The sequence below is a fragment of the Patella vulgata genome, chromosome 7 (assembly GCF_932274485.2).
Source record: "Patella vulgata chromosome 7, xgPatVulg1.2, whole genome shotgun sequence".
Lineage (NCBI taxonomy): Eukaryota > Metazoa > Mollusca > Gastropoda > Patellidae > Patella > Patella vulgata.
Window position 1 is genome coordinate 12,143,004 of NC_065885.2, and position 19,382 is coordinate 12,162,385.

The window sequence follows — 19,382 nt, forward strand, 5'->3', positions numbered from 1 at the left end:
TGACGTGCACGTAAAAGAACCCTTGACAATTGTAGAGTATTCTGTGCCGCCGCTGTCCGGTCACAAGTTCCCTCACTGCACACTGGATGGTAAATGTCCGTTGTCATTATCTCGGGTGATGCACAAATTAAGACCAGACCCGTCACATGGGGGGGGGGGGGCTGATGGGGCTGCTGGGGCATTTGCCCGGGCCCGACACTTTCTGGGGGATGGCAAATTATCTAAGTGCATACCAGAAATCCCCTTTGAATTTTTCTGAACTAGTCTCCTTGGGGGTGAAATAGCAAATCACCGACCTTCGTTTCCCCTAAAGCTGTGTACACCAGTTCATATTTCAACAAATAGAGAGGTTAGAATTACGATTTTTCCAAAATATACAGGATTTTTCGATCAAATGGAGGATTGAAGGGGAAATAAACATAAAAATAAAGTGTTAAAAGTATTTAAAAAAAGTTGTATTTTAAAATTTCTTTTATCCTAAAAAGTCAACTATACAGTAGCGTCACTGAAACTTTTGCCCAGGGGCGCCACATAGGCTTGCGAGAGCCCTGGTTTAGGCTTACCAACGCAGTGCAAAAGAAATGAGATTTGACTTCTTACTTTTCTTAATTATCGTCATACAGTGTGCTAAGAGGGGATTTTTTTCTCAAAGTCAACCCTGACAACATTTCTATCGCTAGTGGACATAAATTATATTACCACTAAACTAATCCCGAGAAAACTAGATTTTGATTTATATTTAGTAACTTGTATTTGATTGTATAGCTGAGATGTGAAGTTTATTTTTCCCTGGTCAGGTGAAGTATGTGAACATGTTGTATCACCGTGTGAACCCAGCCCGTGTCAGAATAACCAGTATTGTCAAGTATCGGGACATCGTTATGTATGTAAATGTGTAAATGGAGCTGCCAGCCCTGATTGTATTAAAGGTAAATAAAGTCATCTATACAATAAACTTTGGTGACATTTAACTTGTGTGTTGAAACGTAGGTGAATGTCCGTAAAGCCTAGCGTACACGGGCGATTTTCGTCGGCTATTTGTCAGAGAGAGAGAGGGGGGGGGGTTAACGTCCACTCGGCACAAACTAGGTCATTTCGTGACTAACACATGGTTCAATTTTATTTCAATAATTCGCTTGCGCGTAGGGGGTTTTAGTAGTGTACTGAAACCGGAGGACCCGGAGAAAACCCACGAGGTTGGACAGGCGACCCTACTTCTTGTCACGTACAAGAGGGAAATCGAAACCACTCCACTTGACTCAATGACAGACCTTATGATACAACACGCACGCATTAACGATTCGGCCACCCAACCCCCACGGCTATTTGTAAGTGACCATATTGCTAGAAACAATCGACCGTGTGCGGAACAGCTATAGACTTTAGTCGCCGACGACGAGTTGCCAAATATCAAATTGGCGAAAAAGGGGCCACAGAATCGCCTATTTTACTAGTCACATGATCACCGGATGGAAATCCTTAAATCGTAGTCCGAAAAACTACAATGTAGATAGAGCTGGACGTACAGGACTACTTGACCACCGCACCTCCTCTCCCACCCACAAATAATGTCTAGAAGTATCACGTAACCCCTTTTTGGACCAGGAATTGGTAGTTAACCGCTACTCATCTTGTATTTTTTCTCGTTCTTCTTCTTGGGGTGACGTTCTTCAAAAAGCCTAAGGCTCAATCAAATCAAGTCCGATCGACTTTGTTTTTGAACAAATCTGTATCGATTTGGTGAATTAGATTTTTGAATTTCATCCAACAGCATGGTCAGTTTCTGGTCCATAGTATGATCCAATCTGATTAAAACACAGATCCTATTTCGTTTCGTTTTTATAGTTCAAAATTTCGTTTTACTTGTCTTTACTACACTAGAATCTGGAAGGGTTGAAGAGTTCTTATCATTATCGAGTTCTGAATGATGTGAGCTATTAGCCAATGAAACGATCTGTTACGGCGAGTTTTATGCGTGTTTTGCACGGAACTGTGGGTAATCCACTAGTAACATCAATGCTGATTGGTTAATCAAATGTCTAATGTCATAGGGTCAAAAACCGCTCGTATGACCTCTAGCTGATGCGACCTATGGCTACAACCGGTCAGATCCTCATGTAGTGTAAGCCATCGAAATTTTTAAAAAACAAAACGAAATAATAGATCTGTACTTTAATCAGGTCGTAGTACGATCGCACTTGTTTTAACAATACAATCGTTGTGAAGACTTTAATCCTGTCTATTTGTAGGATGTACAGCAGAAACTACCATAGATAAAACTGGACAATATGATTGGCCAGATACACAGATTATAGATACCGCCGAATTACCTTGTCCATATGGTGCTAAAGATGGCGATAATGGCCAGGCTACTCGGGACTGTTTTAAACAAAATGGTAAAGCAATTTGGGATAAACCGAATACATCAATGTGTGCGGAGGTTAGTCTGGTATTACTTTTATCTGTGTTTTGATCGGCTATAAACACATCATCTATTCCTAGTACCAAACATGTCTGCTTTTTATAAAATACACCCATATTTTGTAGTTGTATAGTACTTTAGTCAATATGAATGACGCACAGCCTTTCCTGTTTGACACCCAGAACGCTCTGAAAAATTCGTTCAACTTTAATAAACGAATTAGTTTGTTTGTTAAAATAGATTAATCTGACCGAACCCTGGATTTTCCTTCGTATTTATATATATTATTGGTATAAAATGCGACAGAAATGTAAGCCATGGATCTTCGTTCTTATAAATGTGGTTTTTCTGTTTGTTCGTTTGTTCCCCCCAATACAGATACACTAGGGATTGCCCCGTGGCCGAGCCTAGGAGTGACATAGGCCTGGTGGCGCTCCACTGTCATTTCCGGTTTCGGAGTTATACGACTCCGGGTAAACAGCCAGTATTTATTTATATCTTGTCGAATTATTATTTACTATCCTAATCCAAACGAAGTTAGGGAGAGGTGTAGAAATGGACCAGGTTCGTCCCCGCGTTGTTTCCGAGGCATATCTCATAAACCTTTTAAGATATATACTAATGTCCAAAAGAAAGTATACACACTAAAAATATGACAAAATGTGATAAAACTACACTGAACATGTCTCGTGCGTCCAAACTCAATATTTCTAAGAAAATAAATAGCAAAACAAATTGACATCGTACCCAAATACCGCATACAATGGAAAAACGACTTTGTTTGAAGCAGGACGAAATGCACAGTGTATACTTTCTTTTGGACATTAGTACACACCAAAACCTATTATGGAAACACATTTGTCTTAATATTTAGTGAATGGGGACACGGCGATATTCACGACTGGATCTCCTTGTTTAATATACATTTAGGGAAGAGCGTAAAATTTCATCCTTGGTCCTTTTCTATACACGTAGTTATCACATATTATATATTATATCTAAAATATGTTTAATTTATTTAAGATGGGCATTGGAGATGTAAATCAGCATTTAGATTACCTAAAATCTTTGACCTCTGACCCGTCTAATATGGGTCCTGAGGATGTCACAAGAGTTGCTGATGAATTGGAGAAGATTTATCAATTTTCATTGGAGAGTAAATCGGTAAGTACTGGTAGTTAAATGTGGCCTTGACTAGACACACCCTATAATATAGGCTACCTGTAGTATACACCACACCCCCATTCAGCACAACGAAAATTCAGTCAATCGGAAACCAAAGTTGAGGGGGGGGGGGCTCCTTTGTCAAATCAAGTAAAACAATAATTTGCTCTAATGTTGGCAGACATAAGCACTGGAGTTGTTAGATCTATTTCAACTTCAAGTTTGGTCGAAGGTCACGAGATATAAACAGGGCTAGCGCTAATCCAAACCCTAACCCTGGACTTAGCCCTAATGCTTACCCTAACCTAAATATCGCCAACAATCACGTGCCCTAACGTTAAGAAATGGATCTAGTCCACTGAGGTTGGCCAATGGTAATCGTCAAGTTTCTAGTTTCATTTAGTAAATTTGTCCTCCCTTGTTCATAAATCAAATCTAACGTAATCTACCACAGAAGCAACTAAATTACTTGATTAATTTACTTCAAGGTCAAGTGAAATGTCATTAGGTCAAGGGTATTTAAAGTAGAATGTATTCGAATTCTAATGAAATATTTTTTTATGTTAGACAAAAAATCTGAAATATGTAATCAAATTTATTTTGAAAGAAGACATTTTGTTATGATTTTGTTTTCATTCTTATCATTAATACAAGATAACTATGTTAGGTGGAGACTGGATAACCAAAGCTAAATATCGCCATGTTTGTTTTTTCAGGTAGCCAACAATATGGTAACAGTCGTTAGTAATCTTGCTGACGTCAATATGTCTGTAATGGCGGAAAGTAATAGCAAAAGTCAAACAAGCGACAGGTAGGCCTACACATATTTTAATTTCTATAGTTAAACGTTTTAAATGTGAGGTTATGGGTTAAGTCTTTAATTGCGTCAATTTAAATTCAGTATAGGTCATCCAAAACCAGCCTTGGGTGCCTGACCGTCACCACAACCAAAATAAAACAAACAAAAAACACATAAGCTAATAGAAGTATGTTGCACAATAATTTATGAATTGGGAGTCTTTTTATATTAGAAGTTATGATTGTATTCATCATCCGTGGATGTCTCATTACACTCGCCCTGTACGTTCAGGAACCGCCCTATTGAATCTGTGTCGAAATAAAAGTTTCGACCCCTAGTCAATTTTACTGCTAAACGGTCGCGTGTCAGTCTCTGCGAACGCCTGTACAATGTAAAGGAACATTTTAGTGAAACAATGAGATCTCGCTAGAGCCAGTATGTGCGACACAACATGCTATTAAAAATACGTCCCTTCTGCTAAATGACTTGGCAGAAGCCATTGAAATCTAAATAGAGGATAACGCACAAATGTATGTAACTCGGCCATATAAGACGAAACGAAGTTCAGGTAAGCAGGTGAATCAAAATTGGAATTTTTGAAAAAAAAAATCGATTGTAATTGGGCTAGGCAAAGCAATAAATGGCTGAAGATTCTCAACTTTTCAAAGATTCCAATGAAACCTACGCTCAGAGCTGACCTACCGTGGATTACACTTGTAGAAAATAGGCACTGCAGAAATTGAACAGATTCGACCACATTTGGTCTCTAAAATCACATTATATCTATGGTATGGGTATGGTTAAACTTTTACCACTCCTGATGTGTATAATATGATAAATGAGTTATCTGTAAGATTGTCAAACCTCAAATAACGGTATCTCTATGGTATCTCCGTGGTATCTCCAGATGTAATAATTAAAAGTGGTGTGTTCATAACAACCCATTTTACTCTATGAATGAAATGTTTGCTTTCTGTATTAATTAACGTCTCTACAAATCATACTTAGAAAAGTACTTGAGGTAGTTTTACACAACAACAACTCTTGTCTACGATATCACCCATAATGGAAGTGGGCGTTAAACGATGGACAACAGCTAAACTTCATTAAGACACTTCGATAACTAAAGATGATTTGTGGGTGGGTTTGTGTCAGCATTTGTCGCCGATAAATCGCCAGTGAGTTCGTATCGACCGTTATCACTAGTAATATATCTTGGTTTTAAAGTTGCAGAACCCTATTTATTATTATCTCTCCTCTAGATCTACATTTAGTATCCGACCGGAATCAGTCGTTCAAGCCCCAAACCTGAAGCTCGCTGGAAAGAGAGGAAGGGAGAAATAGGGTTTAACGTCCACTCGACACAAACTAGGTCATTTCGGGACTAACATATGGTTCAATTTTATTTCAATAATTCGCTTGCGCGTAGGGATCGTTAGCAGTGGGGAGAAAACCCATTTGGTTGGACAGGCGATCATACTCTAACCTGGGAATTGAAACCACGCCAGTTGACTCAATGACAGACCTTACAGCACGCACTCGCTAACCATTCGGCCACCCACCCCCCACCCCCCCTCGATGGAAACCACGGTCGTCGACCTTGTTTGTGTAATCAATACAAGACCTATGAAAGTGTTATCTTGGCAGGATTAGTAAATTAGGATGTACCAAAACACTCTTCACATGTCGTGATTCTCATTAACATTCTGTTTTTAGTTATTGGTGTATCAACTTTCTTACACGTCTTCACCTTAATACATTTTACTGTCTTTTTATAATTACCAAACCATAAAATGAAAACCGATGTTCATTCATTAACTTTCATAACATACAAACAACATTACGCATCTTATATATAACATAACCCTTAGCATATCTAATTATATCATACATATATTTTTTTATGAATAGGTATTAACTTTCATAACCTGCAAACATCATTACTCAGTTAATGTTTAAAGTAGCTAAGTCTCTAACACAATATTATCCAAAGTCTTGAACATTAAAAACCCGAATTATTTGTCAATTTAAATCAACATTGATGTTGTGATCTTACCGGGAAAAGATGGGCTCTGCTGATATCCAATATTTAAGATAAAATAAACATTTTACCATTGGTAGACGAATCGTGATATCCTTCTAATATCCAATATTTAAGACAAAATAGACATTTTATAATTGGTACACGAATCGTGTATCATAATGCGTTTCTGGGCTATATGTATCAAGGGACACAAAGAACGAAGCTAGACATATTCCACAAGCCATGTGACCCCCATAGTCTTATCTGGAATAACCAGACGCTAGAGATTGCCATTCGATTCAGACTTCTGGCGTATTTCGCCGAACATAACTGATTTGAAATTAGGGTATAAACGGAAACGATTGAATTTACATCACTTTATTTACATTCATATTACATTATTATATGCGTTGCGACGCATTTGTGTCATTTTCTAGGTCACAAATATTAGCGATTTACCTCCTTTAAAAGAGCATATCTGGTTATATCATACATTTATGAATAGGTATTAACTTCCATAACCTGCAAACATCATTACTCAGCTAATAATTAGAATAACCCAGACCGTATCTAATTATATCATACGTATATTTTTCAGCAATAGGTATTACCTTTCATAACATGAATACAACATTAAACTTGCAGAAAAATAACAAAATTTGTATTCATTTATTTGTTCTTGAAAACGATAAGAGAATATTTGTTTTTCATATAAATTGTGGAGTTTTTTTGTTGTGCTAATTCTCAATCACCTAATGCCATTCCAGAAACACCATAACTCAGTTTAAAAAAATAACCCTCTACGTTTCTAATTATATAATACCTATTTTTTATGAATAGGTTTTATTTGGTTGCTGTTGACATTCTTAGTATATAAAACTGTTTTCCTCAAAATCTATATTCGATTTTACATTGAATCCTTATTTAATGATCTACTGAAAGATTTTAAAATGTTTTTAATAGATATTTAATTTGAGTGGCATCTTAATACAAGTTTATTTGATTCCATAACTCTATTTTTCAATTTCATTATATTATTTTCTTTTTTAAGACATCATTATATTTTTAACATTTTAATTAATGATTTCTAAAAATTTTTTTAAATAGATATTTATCTTTGGATAACAGCCTAAATAAATTTTGCTTGATTGCATTTATTAATTCTGTTTGAAACTTATAAATAATCTTTTTGGTGGCAAGCTTCAGAAAGAAATAAGATCGTCCGATTAAGATCTTCTGAATAAGAAATGCGATACAAACAGAACACAAAGGATATATATTGATCGTAATAATATAATGAGAACAGTCAATAGTTATTTATAATAAAGGGGGGGATGGCCGAATAGTTAACGCGTGCGCGTTGTATCACAAGGTCTGTCATTGAGTCACCTGGCGTGGCAAGGAGTAGGGGGTCGCCTGTCCAACGTCGTGGGTTTTCTCCAGGTTCTCCGGTTTCCTTCCACTGCAAGCGAATTATTGAAATAGAATTGAATCATATGCTAGTCCCGAAATGACCTAGTTTGTGTCGAGTGGACGTTACCCCCCCTCTCTTTCTCTCTCTCTCTCTCTCGCTCTCTCTCTCTCTCTCTCTGTTTATAATAAAACAAGTTAGTCAAGATTCTTGAATATTAAAGTTAATGTCGAGCAGTCACTGTATCTTTACAAGAGAAATAAATAGGTGACTATGTCAATGTGTTATCAGAGATCCGCCCTATAGAATTAATATTGATGCCAATTAACACTGTTGGCGTGAAGAAAATGTGTTATTTATATACCGGTTCCGCCCGAAAAAATACTCACAAATCTGTAATCACTAAACATATTATAGTTATATCGCTCATACGCCGCATACGGTGTCTTTGCTGACACAGTTCGTTTTTATTTGATGTGAAAAATGGCTGCCTAAACAATTTACACACAACCGGCTTTTAGGTCGTGGATTGTTTTTGGTCAGAATTAATTACCGGACGCAACCATTTTGATGCCATTTCCACTGATTTTGATACTTGTCTAATACAATACAATATATAGCCAATCTGATTAAAACACAGATCCTATTTCCTTTCGTTTATTGTAGTTCAAAATTTTGTTTTACTTGTCTCCACAACGCTAGAATCTGGAAGAGTTGTTATATAACAGGCGTTCTAGTTGATGTGAGGAATTAGCTAATGAAACGGTCTGTTACGGCGAGTTCTTGGCGCGCTCTGCACGGAAATGTGGGTAAACCCCTAGAAACATCAACGCTGATTGATTAATCAATATCTGGCGTCATAGGGTCAAAAGCCTCTCATATCATCCCTGACACGACCCCCGGTAGAACTGCTTAGATCTTCATGTACTGTAGGCAATCAAAAGTATATATAAAAAAAACGAAATATATATCTGTATTTTAGTCAGATTGGAGTATAGGCTAGTAAGGATATGCATTGACAGCCATCTGATTATGCAGACACCGTAAAGATCGTTTTGAAACCCTAATATCTAGTAACGTTTCCGGATTGTGAGAAGGACTGCAGACGTTTGGTAGAGTAATCTGAGTTTTCGCTTGCGTTTTCCCAAAAATTCTGGCTTTGCTTCCTTTCTGAGAATCCACATCTTACGATGTTCGGAGCATTCTGCAACCCTGAATGTACGAAATTGAAAAAGAAAAACAAATATCAACTTGAATGCATACCACGTTGCTTTACCCACAACGAGAACGTAACAGTGAAGATTTAAATTAACGGAGTCTTGTTTCAATTAATGCCATGCTCGCTTTAATGTCGTTATACAGTACCAATTAGTAAGAGGAAGGGGTGGATACAGATAGTTTATAAATATATTCTATAGAAGATACAAACAGTATTCAATACCAAAATAACATGCTATAAATTAAGGCGTATACTGTACATTAAAGAGATACCCGATCTTTTATGTTTGTGAAATCGCTTTATTTATACATGATTAAATACTACAGATAACTGTGTTTCATATTTGTGCAGTATAATATGGACTCAGCCCAGTAATCCTTACCCCCCCCCCCCATTGACTTCCTTGGCCTATAACATGTTTTTTGAACATTCTGTGATATCCACGTACATAGGACCCAACATTTCACATGGTTAAATACTACAGATAACTGTGTTTTATATTTCTAAAATATATGGTCTCATCCCAGTAATCCTTACCCCCATTGACTTCCTAGGCCTTTAACATTTTTTTTTTTAACATTCTCTGATCTTAATTCGTATAACCACGTACATAGGACCCAACATCTCACATGGTTAAATATTATAGATAACTATAATTATAGTTTCATATTTCTAAAGTATATGGTCTCATCCCAGGAATCCTTACCCCCATTGACTTTCTTGGCCCATACCATTTTTTTCAACATTCTGCTGATCTTAATCCGTATAACCACGTACATAGGACCCAACATGTCACAATCGCCAGATAAACATATTGAAGATTGTTGACTATGTCGATTTCTTGCTTTGCCCAGCCAAAGAAATCTATATATATATTGGCTCTGGCGTCATTTATGCGTACGTGATTTCCCTAATTAATGCCTGCTTACTTCCTGACCCTACCACCACAAAATCATGATTTTTACGAAAACTTGGCAGAAAATGGAAATTCAAACTCTCTTTTTCAATTCTAGATCAAACACTGAACAAAGCTTGTCGTGCATATGGAGGGCAGAAAGAGAGATTTTCTTTTGGGGAGTGATTTTACAGTCTTAGTCCATATCCTGTAAGATTATATCTGATAATGTTAGTTTAGGTTATTATACAGTTGAAGTTATATCCGATGGTGTTATATTTCAGGTTATTATCGATATTAGGAGATTATACAGTTGACGTTATATCCGATGATGTTATATTTCAGGTTATTATCGATATTAGGAGATTATACAGTTGACGTTATATCCGATGATGTTATATTTCAGGTTATTATCGATATTAGAGATTATATAGTTGACGTTATATCCGATGATGTTATATTTCAGGTTATTATCTATATTAGAAGATTACACAGTCGACGTTATATTAGATAATGTTATATTTCAGGTTATTGTCGATATTAGGAGATTATACAGCTGACGTTATGTCCGATGATGTTATATTTCAGGTTATTAACGATATTAGAAGATTATACAGCTGACGTTATATCAGATAATGTTATTAATCTATCAACATCTAATATAGATATAAGAGCATTAGACATTGTACCAGATAAAATAGGAAATACCAGTATACGTTATGAACCTCAACTTGGAAACAAAACTACAGAGGTAAGACTATTTTTAATTATTTAAATATGTTAATAAATTTTCCCCGATATATTGCTGTCTCATTAGAGATGGCCCAGGTGGCGTTGGTTGGCCTACTCCTGGCGTTTTCTCTGGGTGCTCTCACCACTAATGCCCCCCCCCCTCGCTCTCTCTCGATTCTAGAGCCCCGTTTGCACTTGACCGCGATAAGCGTGCCTTTCTCGGCACATAACCAGACCGCGGTAAATTTTCAAGAAATTAACCAGTTTACATTACTCTAAAATAACCGGTCTCGGAACCGCGTCGGGCATGCCAATCACCCAGATGAAAATAATTATGGCGGTTGATTTAGTTCTGTCACCAGATCTGTCAAAGTTCTTGGGAAAAAGGTCATGGTTCATTTGGCGCATGCTCAGTAATCCGTACTGAGAACCGTTCTTAGACCGGATAGCGTTTACACTACGAAAATTTAACTGTGCTGTGCCTGGCACCGTGCCGAGGCCACCTCGCTTCAGTGGACCAAATTGACACCGTACTCAGTACGCCACTCCTCTGTTTGACCCGTTTACATAACAAAATAAATAACCGTGCCGTGTCTCGTGCCGTGTCTGGTACCGTGCCTGGCACGCTTAAAATTTGTAATGTAAACGGGGTAGGGCTCAAGTATAGGGGCTAATACTCATAAAGGAGGACATTTTGAATGTGTAAATAAAACTTTATTCAAATTGAGTAAGGAAGCTTGTACAATAAAGTTACTATCGATGATTTTCATGGATGTCCTCCCAAAAAGACCTCAGATTTTATTGATTTTGGCAGGAATAACCTTTTCTTTAAAGTTTTCATCCACGTTTATCTCGTTATATATATCATAATTACTTGCATTAACCAACTTAATTTCTGTTTGTTGAGGTACCGCCAAGATATTTGACTAACATGATATACCTGTAAACCGCAACGAGTACAGAAAAAAGTAGGGCGGTCGATGTAAAATGGAAACAAAATATTTAGTGAATACATATTGAAGTCACGAATGCGATATTTAGTTATAATACAGATGCTTACATGTAGTATTTTGTTTTCTAATTTAGAGTAAAGGCTTATTTTAAAGATACATTATGTAAGATTTAGATAAAAAGCTAGCCATTCTTGCTATAATAGTTCGAAAATAGATAATGTAAAATGAATAATTTGAAAATGTCATTCAAAGTACTCTATTGCGAGCGAAGATGTTAGCGTTTCAAGGTTTGACAAGATGTGTGCAAAAATGCAACAACCGTACTGGTTGTTCGAAGCTAAGTTTCGCTCCTGGCTGAATTGTTCTAATCTATTTAATTTCGGAGAAATCCGATGCCATCGAGGGTTGTTTATGGCCTGGATAAGTTAATTAATGTCTAATTAATAATTTAGATAACATTTCAGGCCTAAAGAAAGACCTGCAATAGGCAGATTTAGGTCTTGCTTAATGTATGTTTAAACTAAACAATACTTGCTTATTTTCTTCAAGTTTCCTAGTTGGTTATTTTAGATTAATATCGAGCAATCTACTAATTTACCCCTTTAAAAATACGTCTACCTTTCATCAATGGCTTGACAGATTTGTCTAATATTTTGCGTCTTATTGGAAATGAATTGAAATAAAATGGGGTTTAAAGTCCTATTGTTCTACTCCGATTGGGCTAATGACAACGGGCATGCTTCATAAAGTGTGTTATGAGTGAAAATTTGCACGGACAGCCGTGATACGACCTATTCTTAAAACGAATTCCAACTGCCAAGGATTCTTTTACCTGCACCCTAATATGTACAATGGACCTCGGTTTTTCGTTCCATCCGAATGACTATACGTTGTCCCTTACCATGCCCTTAGTCTTGCACCACTGACAAGCGGGAGACACGCCGGTAAATCTCGATGAATTTTTCTTTCTTGCGGTGGGATCGGGGGGGGGGGGGGGGTTAATGCGTGCGATGTTGATCGTAAAGTCTGTCAGGTGGCGTTGTTTCGATTTCCTGCTTGCCGCGTGACAAGGAGTACGTGTCCAACCTCGTGAGTATCCTCCGGAACCTCCGGTATCCTCGCACTGCTAAAGACCCCTGCTCTCTCTCCCTCCCCCTCTCTCTCCCCCCCTCTCTCTCTCCCTCTCCCCCTCTCTCTCTCTCTCTCTCTCTCATTCAACCAGTTGATGCCGAAATATAGGACGTTAAAACCTATTTCATATTTCATTTTACTTTTAACAGACTAGTGAGATGTGTGAGGTTGTTTTTACAGTAGAACGATTAGTGCAGCCATGTAAAACTTTTCTTTGATAAAATGACACAAGTAAATCATTAACGCTAGACCTATTAGATTTATATAAAACATTAGTGAGAGATTAAAGGTTGTTCATGTTTACAGTTCCCAGACCTTATGTCCATTGAGCAAGTTTTAAACCACCTGAGTCATTCAAGTCACCAGACGTGCGCCCTTTTTATGTTCATGAACCTACTAACATTTACAAAGTGAAAAATGTCAATATATTCCGATTTTTAAAAACTTAGTCACTAAAGATGAAGAGGATCTTATTTTTCAAATTACCTACGGTTTTTTTTTAAATCCATGTTCACCGTATCGCCCTATTTAGCTATAAGGAATGGCGAGTGCCATACACAAAGCGGGTCATGCTTTCTCTTCAAATTCACTGCGATATCACCTCTCTTTGGCGAAGTTATCAGTTTCATATATATCGGAGACATCAAATTTACAATACAACGGCTCACGGGTGCTATTAGCTAAATTGCAAAAGAACTAGATAAATTAGCTAGGGCGGGGAGAGAGGGTGGTGCAGGGGGGGGGGGGGGGGGGTGCGGGGGTAAACAGTACATTTTGATGAGGCTGCATTGACAAAATGTTGGGTATTTTTTGTCGAGACAGAAGAAGGATACAGTACACCTAAACATGCTTTTGTTTTTCCATGAAACACGGATTGTTGTAACGTATGCTGTTGTGTTTTTTGTGGTAGGGTGGTGCGGGGGGGGGGGGGGTAAACAGTACATTTTGATGAGGTTGCATTGACAAATTGTTGGGTATTTTTTGTTGAGACAGAAGAAGGATACAGTACACCTAAACATGCTTTTGTTTTCCCATGAAAACACGGATTGTTGTAACGTATGCTGTTGTGTTTTTTACTGTAGGGATGGGAGGAGGGGGTGAGGTGGGGAGTGGGGACACAATCAATGGCCACCCGGGCAGCACAAAGTTAAATTACACCACTGAATTAAACTACATTCAGTATAAATATATTAAGTTAATTTTCAGCGTTAGAGGCGGCGTTTTTCAAACAAACACCCTCTTTTCTAGACCTCATCATTGTAACTGTCCCACGTTGGCCTTTAGATGTAAAGTTTATGGCCATCCACCCAATTACATTTACAGTACATTATCTATGTTAGTATTGGTCGACTGATGATCCATCAGCCAAATCTTTGATAAAACAAACGAGAATGATCTTCTGTCGACATTTGGTATAAATACCCGTAAAACATCGCCTACTGACGAAAGGTGTACTATGTCTGGTTGAGCGGGGGTATTAAGAAAAACGGCTCTGATAAAAGAGAAGTTTGAGTGATAAATGAATTCCGTTTATAAAGGTGAAATAGTGTTAAATGAGCAATTATAACAGCATGTATGTTTAATGCTGTAACAGACTACCTTTACAATTAACTTCTTTTTTTTCTGCGTGACATATCTCGGGCAGTTTAGAAATATTAGTTTAATTGAAAAGAACTGTCCATATGCCTACGGTACTAGTTGAATCTGGGAGGGACACACACAGAATCGAGGTTGTAATAATATGTATATTGTCACTCATAATATAATGAGTTACTCGGGTGGTATATTATTACTCATTGTTTAATGAGTTACTCGGGTGGTATATTATTACTCATTGTTTAATGAGTTACTTGAGTGGTAATTAATCTGTTAACGTGACCTCGGATCAACATCTGATTGCAAGACTTGCATGTTCCATTAACAAACACTAAACTTATATGAGTTGTTAATGAGTTTACCAAGCTTGAAGAAGCATAACAGAGGGTGTTCGAATTCTCTGTTTTGTCCGAATAACACCAGGCTATAGTGATTTAGCACAATATCCCAAATTCGACATCCACAGTCTTTTCGAAGGATACCCTCTCTGGTTTATACGCCCGAAATGACATAGTTTGTGTTGAGTGGAAGTTAACCCACATCTCTCTTTCTTATACGCCTCTGGCTATGCTAATATAGAAAGTTTAAGTTTTAATATATTTAACATTATAACTCGATAACGAGTGGATGTTAAACTCTCTCTCTCTCTCTCTCTCTCTCTCTCTCTCTCTCTCTCTCTCTTTTATACGCCTCTAACTATGCTAATGTAAAAATGTTAAGTTTTAATATATTAAATTTGTAAAGTTGATAACTCAATAACATAATGAATGTTTTAATAAGATAGAATAAAACATAATTATATTACATTAACGTAAAACACGTGTGAGACAAATGTTATCGTTCATATTCTTTTACTTTGGTAAGAAAAACAGTTCAGTAAAGTTTATAATTATTTTTTTTAATTACAAAACTTACAGAAAAAATCTATCTCCTTAATTTATATATTACTTTATAAAATCTAATTATGCATGTATAATGAAAATATCGTACGTAAAAAACTTACGTCATATATAAACTATACGACCAGAAAAACTATCAAAATTCATTTTTAATTTGGATACTTGAGTTGAAACGATCGCAAATTGCCATTTAAAAAAAAAAAATTCAATATACCCGACACCTCTTTCGGTTTGAATTTCCATATATGTTTTTGAAACGTGGTTTTTATGCAATAGTCTCTCGAAATCTTGGAATTTCTTTCCTGTGTTAGTATATATCATAAGTGGCGTTATTGGTCGTTAATATAGATCTTATTGGACGTTAACATAGATATTATTGGTCGTTAATACAGATCGTATTGGACGTTAGTATAGATCTTATTGGACGTTAATATATATCTTATTGGACGTTAATATAGATCTTATTGGGCGTTAATATATATCTTATTGGGCGTTTAATATAGATCTTATTGGGCGTTAATAAAGATCTCATTGGACGTTAATATAGATCGTATTGGTCGTTAATAAAGATCTTATCGGACGTTAATATATATCTTATTGGGCGTTTTATATAGATCTTATTGGTCGTTAATATAGATCGTATCGGACAATAGTGTAGATCTTATTGGACATTAATATAGATCTTATTGGACGTTAATATAGATCTTATTGGGGGTTTAATATATATCTTATTTGGCGTTAATATATATCTTATTGGGCGTTAATATAGATCGTATTGGGCGTTAATATAGATCGTATTGGGCGTTAATATAGATCGTATTGGACGTTAATATAGATCTTACTGGACGTTAATACACATCCGTTTGGACGTTAATACACATCCGTTTGGACGTTAATATACATCCGTTTGGACGTTAACATGAATGATGTTGGGTGTTAGTATAAATCTGTTTGTACGTTAGTATAAATCTGTTTGTACGTTAGTATAAATCCTGGAAGTCTATTGTTGTTCACTCTAAATTTTTATTTCAGGTGATAATTATCGTTGAAGAATAAAACAAATGTGGAACTTATTTAATATTAATATGAAAATTTATTTTCGTGTTATTCTTTTTCAGAGGGGATTTTCTATATCCCTACCACCAGAAATATTTCAAAAGGGAGATCGTCAAATTGTAAGACTACAGTTCCTTGGTTTCCAGAAATCAACATTTTTCGTTCCAAAAGAAGAAAATGAATTGATTATGGATAACGCGTCGAGTCAGAGAGTAGTTACTGCCACTGTTAAAGGGAGAAAACTCCAAAATCTAAAACAGATGGTCTCTTTCAAAATGCCCAGCATTAAAGTAAGTACCGATGTTAAAGAACTGTAGCAAATAAATGATTACTTGAATCAAACAAATTATCCTATTGATAAAACGAAATGCTATTCCCCAAGCACTGCTCCTCTTGTATTCTTCTTTCTGGCAAGGACGATCGACATGAAACTGGACATACGTGTTCTTTAAACAATTGCTCATCGTTTAATGGTATTCGACTTTTGATATGACGTCAGAATTACAAGATGACGGGCATGGCGCCGTGCTCGACTCCGGGTCCATATAATACTTGTTTTGATAGATTTTCATATTAATTAAATGGATTTTATATTAAAAGAATTCTTCATCAGCTGAGGTAAAATATCTTATTTGTATTTCAGGCCAATGCTAACCACACGTGTGTTTATTGGGACACCGTTAGTAAGTAGTAGCTTATTTGTTTGTTTTCGCCTGTGTCCGTTGGAACGTCATCAATCGGTCTGACTGACATCCTTTATTACAATTATAACAATACTGCCGTAAATGAACATGACCTGGGATGGAAGTTCAGAGTAGTCTTATTCCAAATATATTGAGTTTTAATACGTTATGAAATAATTGGATTCCCTGGCAACCTTTCATCTTTGTATATGTTCCCTACATATATTTAATTTTAGATAGATTTTGTTGCAAAAGATCTAACATTGTGCCTTTCTAAATCCTTTAGAGGTTCAGTGCAAATATTTCTTTAAAATTTTGCTAGTGAAAGTAAAAATGACTCCCCATCGTCGAATATGGTACAACTCTTAATACTCTCTGTTTCGTCTATTTAAAGATAAAACTTGGTCATCAGAAGGAGTTATCACAGGGACCAGTGGTAATATGACAGAATGCTGGAGTTCACATTTAACAAGTTTTGCCATTTTATTGGTAAGTAGCGCCATTGTCTGGGCAAAATTTCTGTCTCTTGTAGTACAATGCACTTGCCCGTCCATACCACACATAACTGGGCGGCCAAAGAATACCATCAACAAATACTTTTGCAAAAATAGAGCTATATAAAATTGTAGTGAAGCTGGAAGAACACAATGAAAGCGCTTCTTGAATCTGAACAAAAAAGAACCATACTATACGAGTAAATTATGATCCCTTTAGGGAGTCACGGTGGCTCAGTGAAGAAGACGTTGGCTCGCTAACCAGGAGATCCGGTGTTCGATCCCGGTGTTAACCGAGAAAGCCCATCTGGATTTCCGGTCCCGGTGTTGGCCGAGAAAGTTGATAGGGATTTTCCGGCGTGGTTCTCCCTATCAGTGGTGCGGAACAGAGGGCCTGGCAATGAGCAACGTATAGTCGTTCGAATGGGACAGAACCCCAAGGTCCCGTTTACACATTGTCATGCACATAAAAGAACCCTTGGCAGTTAGAATTCGATATAAGAGTAGGCCGTAGCCCCGCTGTCCAGGCAAAATCTCCCTCATAGCACACTGCATGGCGTATTCCCGCCTTCATTATCCAAGTTGGACGTTTAACCTCATTTCATTTCATTTTCATACATGTCATGCTGTTTAATGTTTTGCAGGATCCGAGTCCAGAACATGCATTACCTGTTATACATGAAGAGATCCTGACGTATATAACATATATAGGATGTGCTATATCTATGGTGGGACTTATATTAACGATTCTGACATACACGCTCTTTAAGTAAGTAATCTATATAAATGAAACCAAAGTGTGTATGTGTATATGTATGTTCGCCCATCACGCTTCGTCATCGCGCTCTATCCCCACATATGTGGTATCAAATTAACTAGCATGACCCCGTGAATTTGGGCACCGGGCGAACTGGGCATGGGCGACGGGTGAATAACACTTCGTCGCCGCTTTTCACTCCCACATAATATGTGTTATCAAATTAATCAGCATGGTCCGTGAATGTTTTAGACCACCGAATTTAGGACCCTGGCGATTCTGCCCCAATGAATTAGGCCCCGGACGACTTTTTGCACCCGGCGGGGCCGGGTATCATGCTAGTTATTAAAATATTCTCTCTCTCTTTTCTCTCTCGCATATGGTACTATGGTTATCCACCATTATACTTCATATCATTATAAACAATGATGCGTCAATGATTTTAAGAAGTGTCTGGGTTTGGAGATGCAATACATTATATTACTTCCACTAAAGTCATATCGTGGATAAAGTTTGTTAGGACTTAATATAATAAAAATTTGAATTTTGTAATTTTTTCTTTACGTAACAGGTGTCTACACGGCGAGAAGTCTGGTAAAATATTACTCAATCTCTGTGTGGCCATGTTGTTGATGAATCTCGCATTCCTGTTCGGATCTCAAAGCTCTACGACTTATGGGGACGACATATGTACTGCTGTAGCTGTTATGTTACACCTCTTTCTATTGGCTACTTTAATGTGGATGTTGGTCGAGGCTGTTGAAATGTACCAAGCCTTGGTTACCGTGTTTAATAAATATGCTAGATTCTATATGATGAAACGATGTGTGGTTGGCTGGGGTAAGTACTTTTATAATCCTTAATGGCTGCCAACTTGAAAGTTTCAAATCAACATATTGTGGCATACGGAAATGATCGCTAGATTCGTTTGACAGAGTTACGTAACTCTTAAGAAATTTACTTCTTCAGTAGAATCAGGCTAACAACTATAAAGGCAATACGATCTATGTTCTACCGAGGAGCTCATTAATTTGCCTATGCATTTTATTACGTATTTTGTTGACATTTATTGTGAGGTGGGATTGTGGATTGGCCCCCCCCCCTTCCTCACCCATTCACAGCTTCTAGATCCGCTAGAGTGGAATGAG

At 37.0% G+C, this 19,382-nt stretch overlaps 1 protein-coding gene across 2 annotated transcripts in view; it reads left to right on the forward strand.

Moving 5' to 3' along the window:
- Positions 1-19,382, forward strand: part of LOC126827309 (cadherin EGF LAG seven-pass G-type receptor 2) — a 97,398-nt gene that overhangs the window by 73,458 nt on the left and 4,558 nt on the right. For both annotated transcript variants that reach the window (XM_050556581.2, XM_056102390.1), the window contains exons 6-15: positions 798-929; positions 2,250-2,440; positions 3,446-3,586; positions 4,303-4,397; positions 10,522-10,684; positions 16,363-16,590; positions 16,944-16,983; positions 17,378-17,472; positions 18,122-18,246; positions 18,806-19,074. In XM_050556581.2, the coding sequence (XP_050412538.2) occupies positions 798-929; positions 2,250-2,440; positions 3,446-3,586; positions 4,303-4,397; positions 10,522-10,684; positions 16,363-16,590; positions 16,944-16,983; positions 17,378-17,472; positions 18,122-18,246; positions 18,806-19,074 (1,479 nt within the window). The remainder of the gene's footprint in view (positions 1-797; positions 930-2,249; positions 2,441-3,445; positions 3,587-4,302; positions 4,398-10,521; positions 10,685-16,362; positions 16,591-16,943; positions 16,984-17,377; positions 17,473-18,121; positions 18,247-18,805; positions 19,075-19,382) is intronic.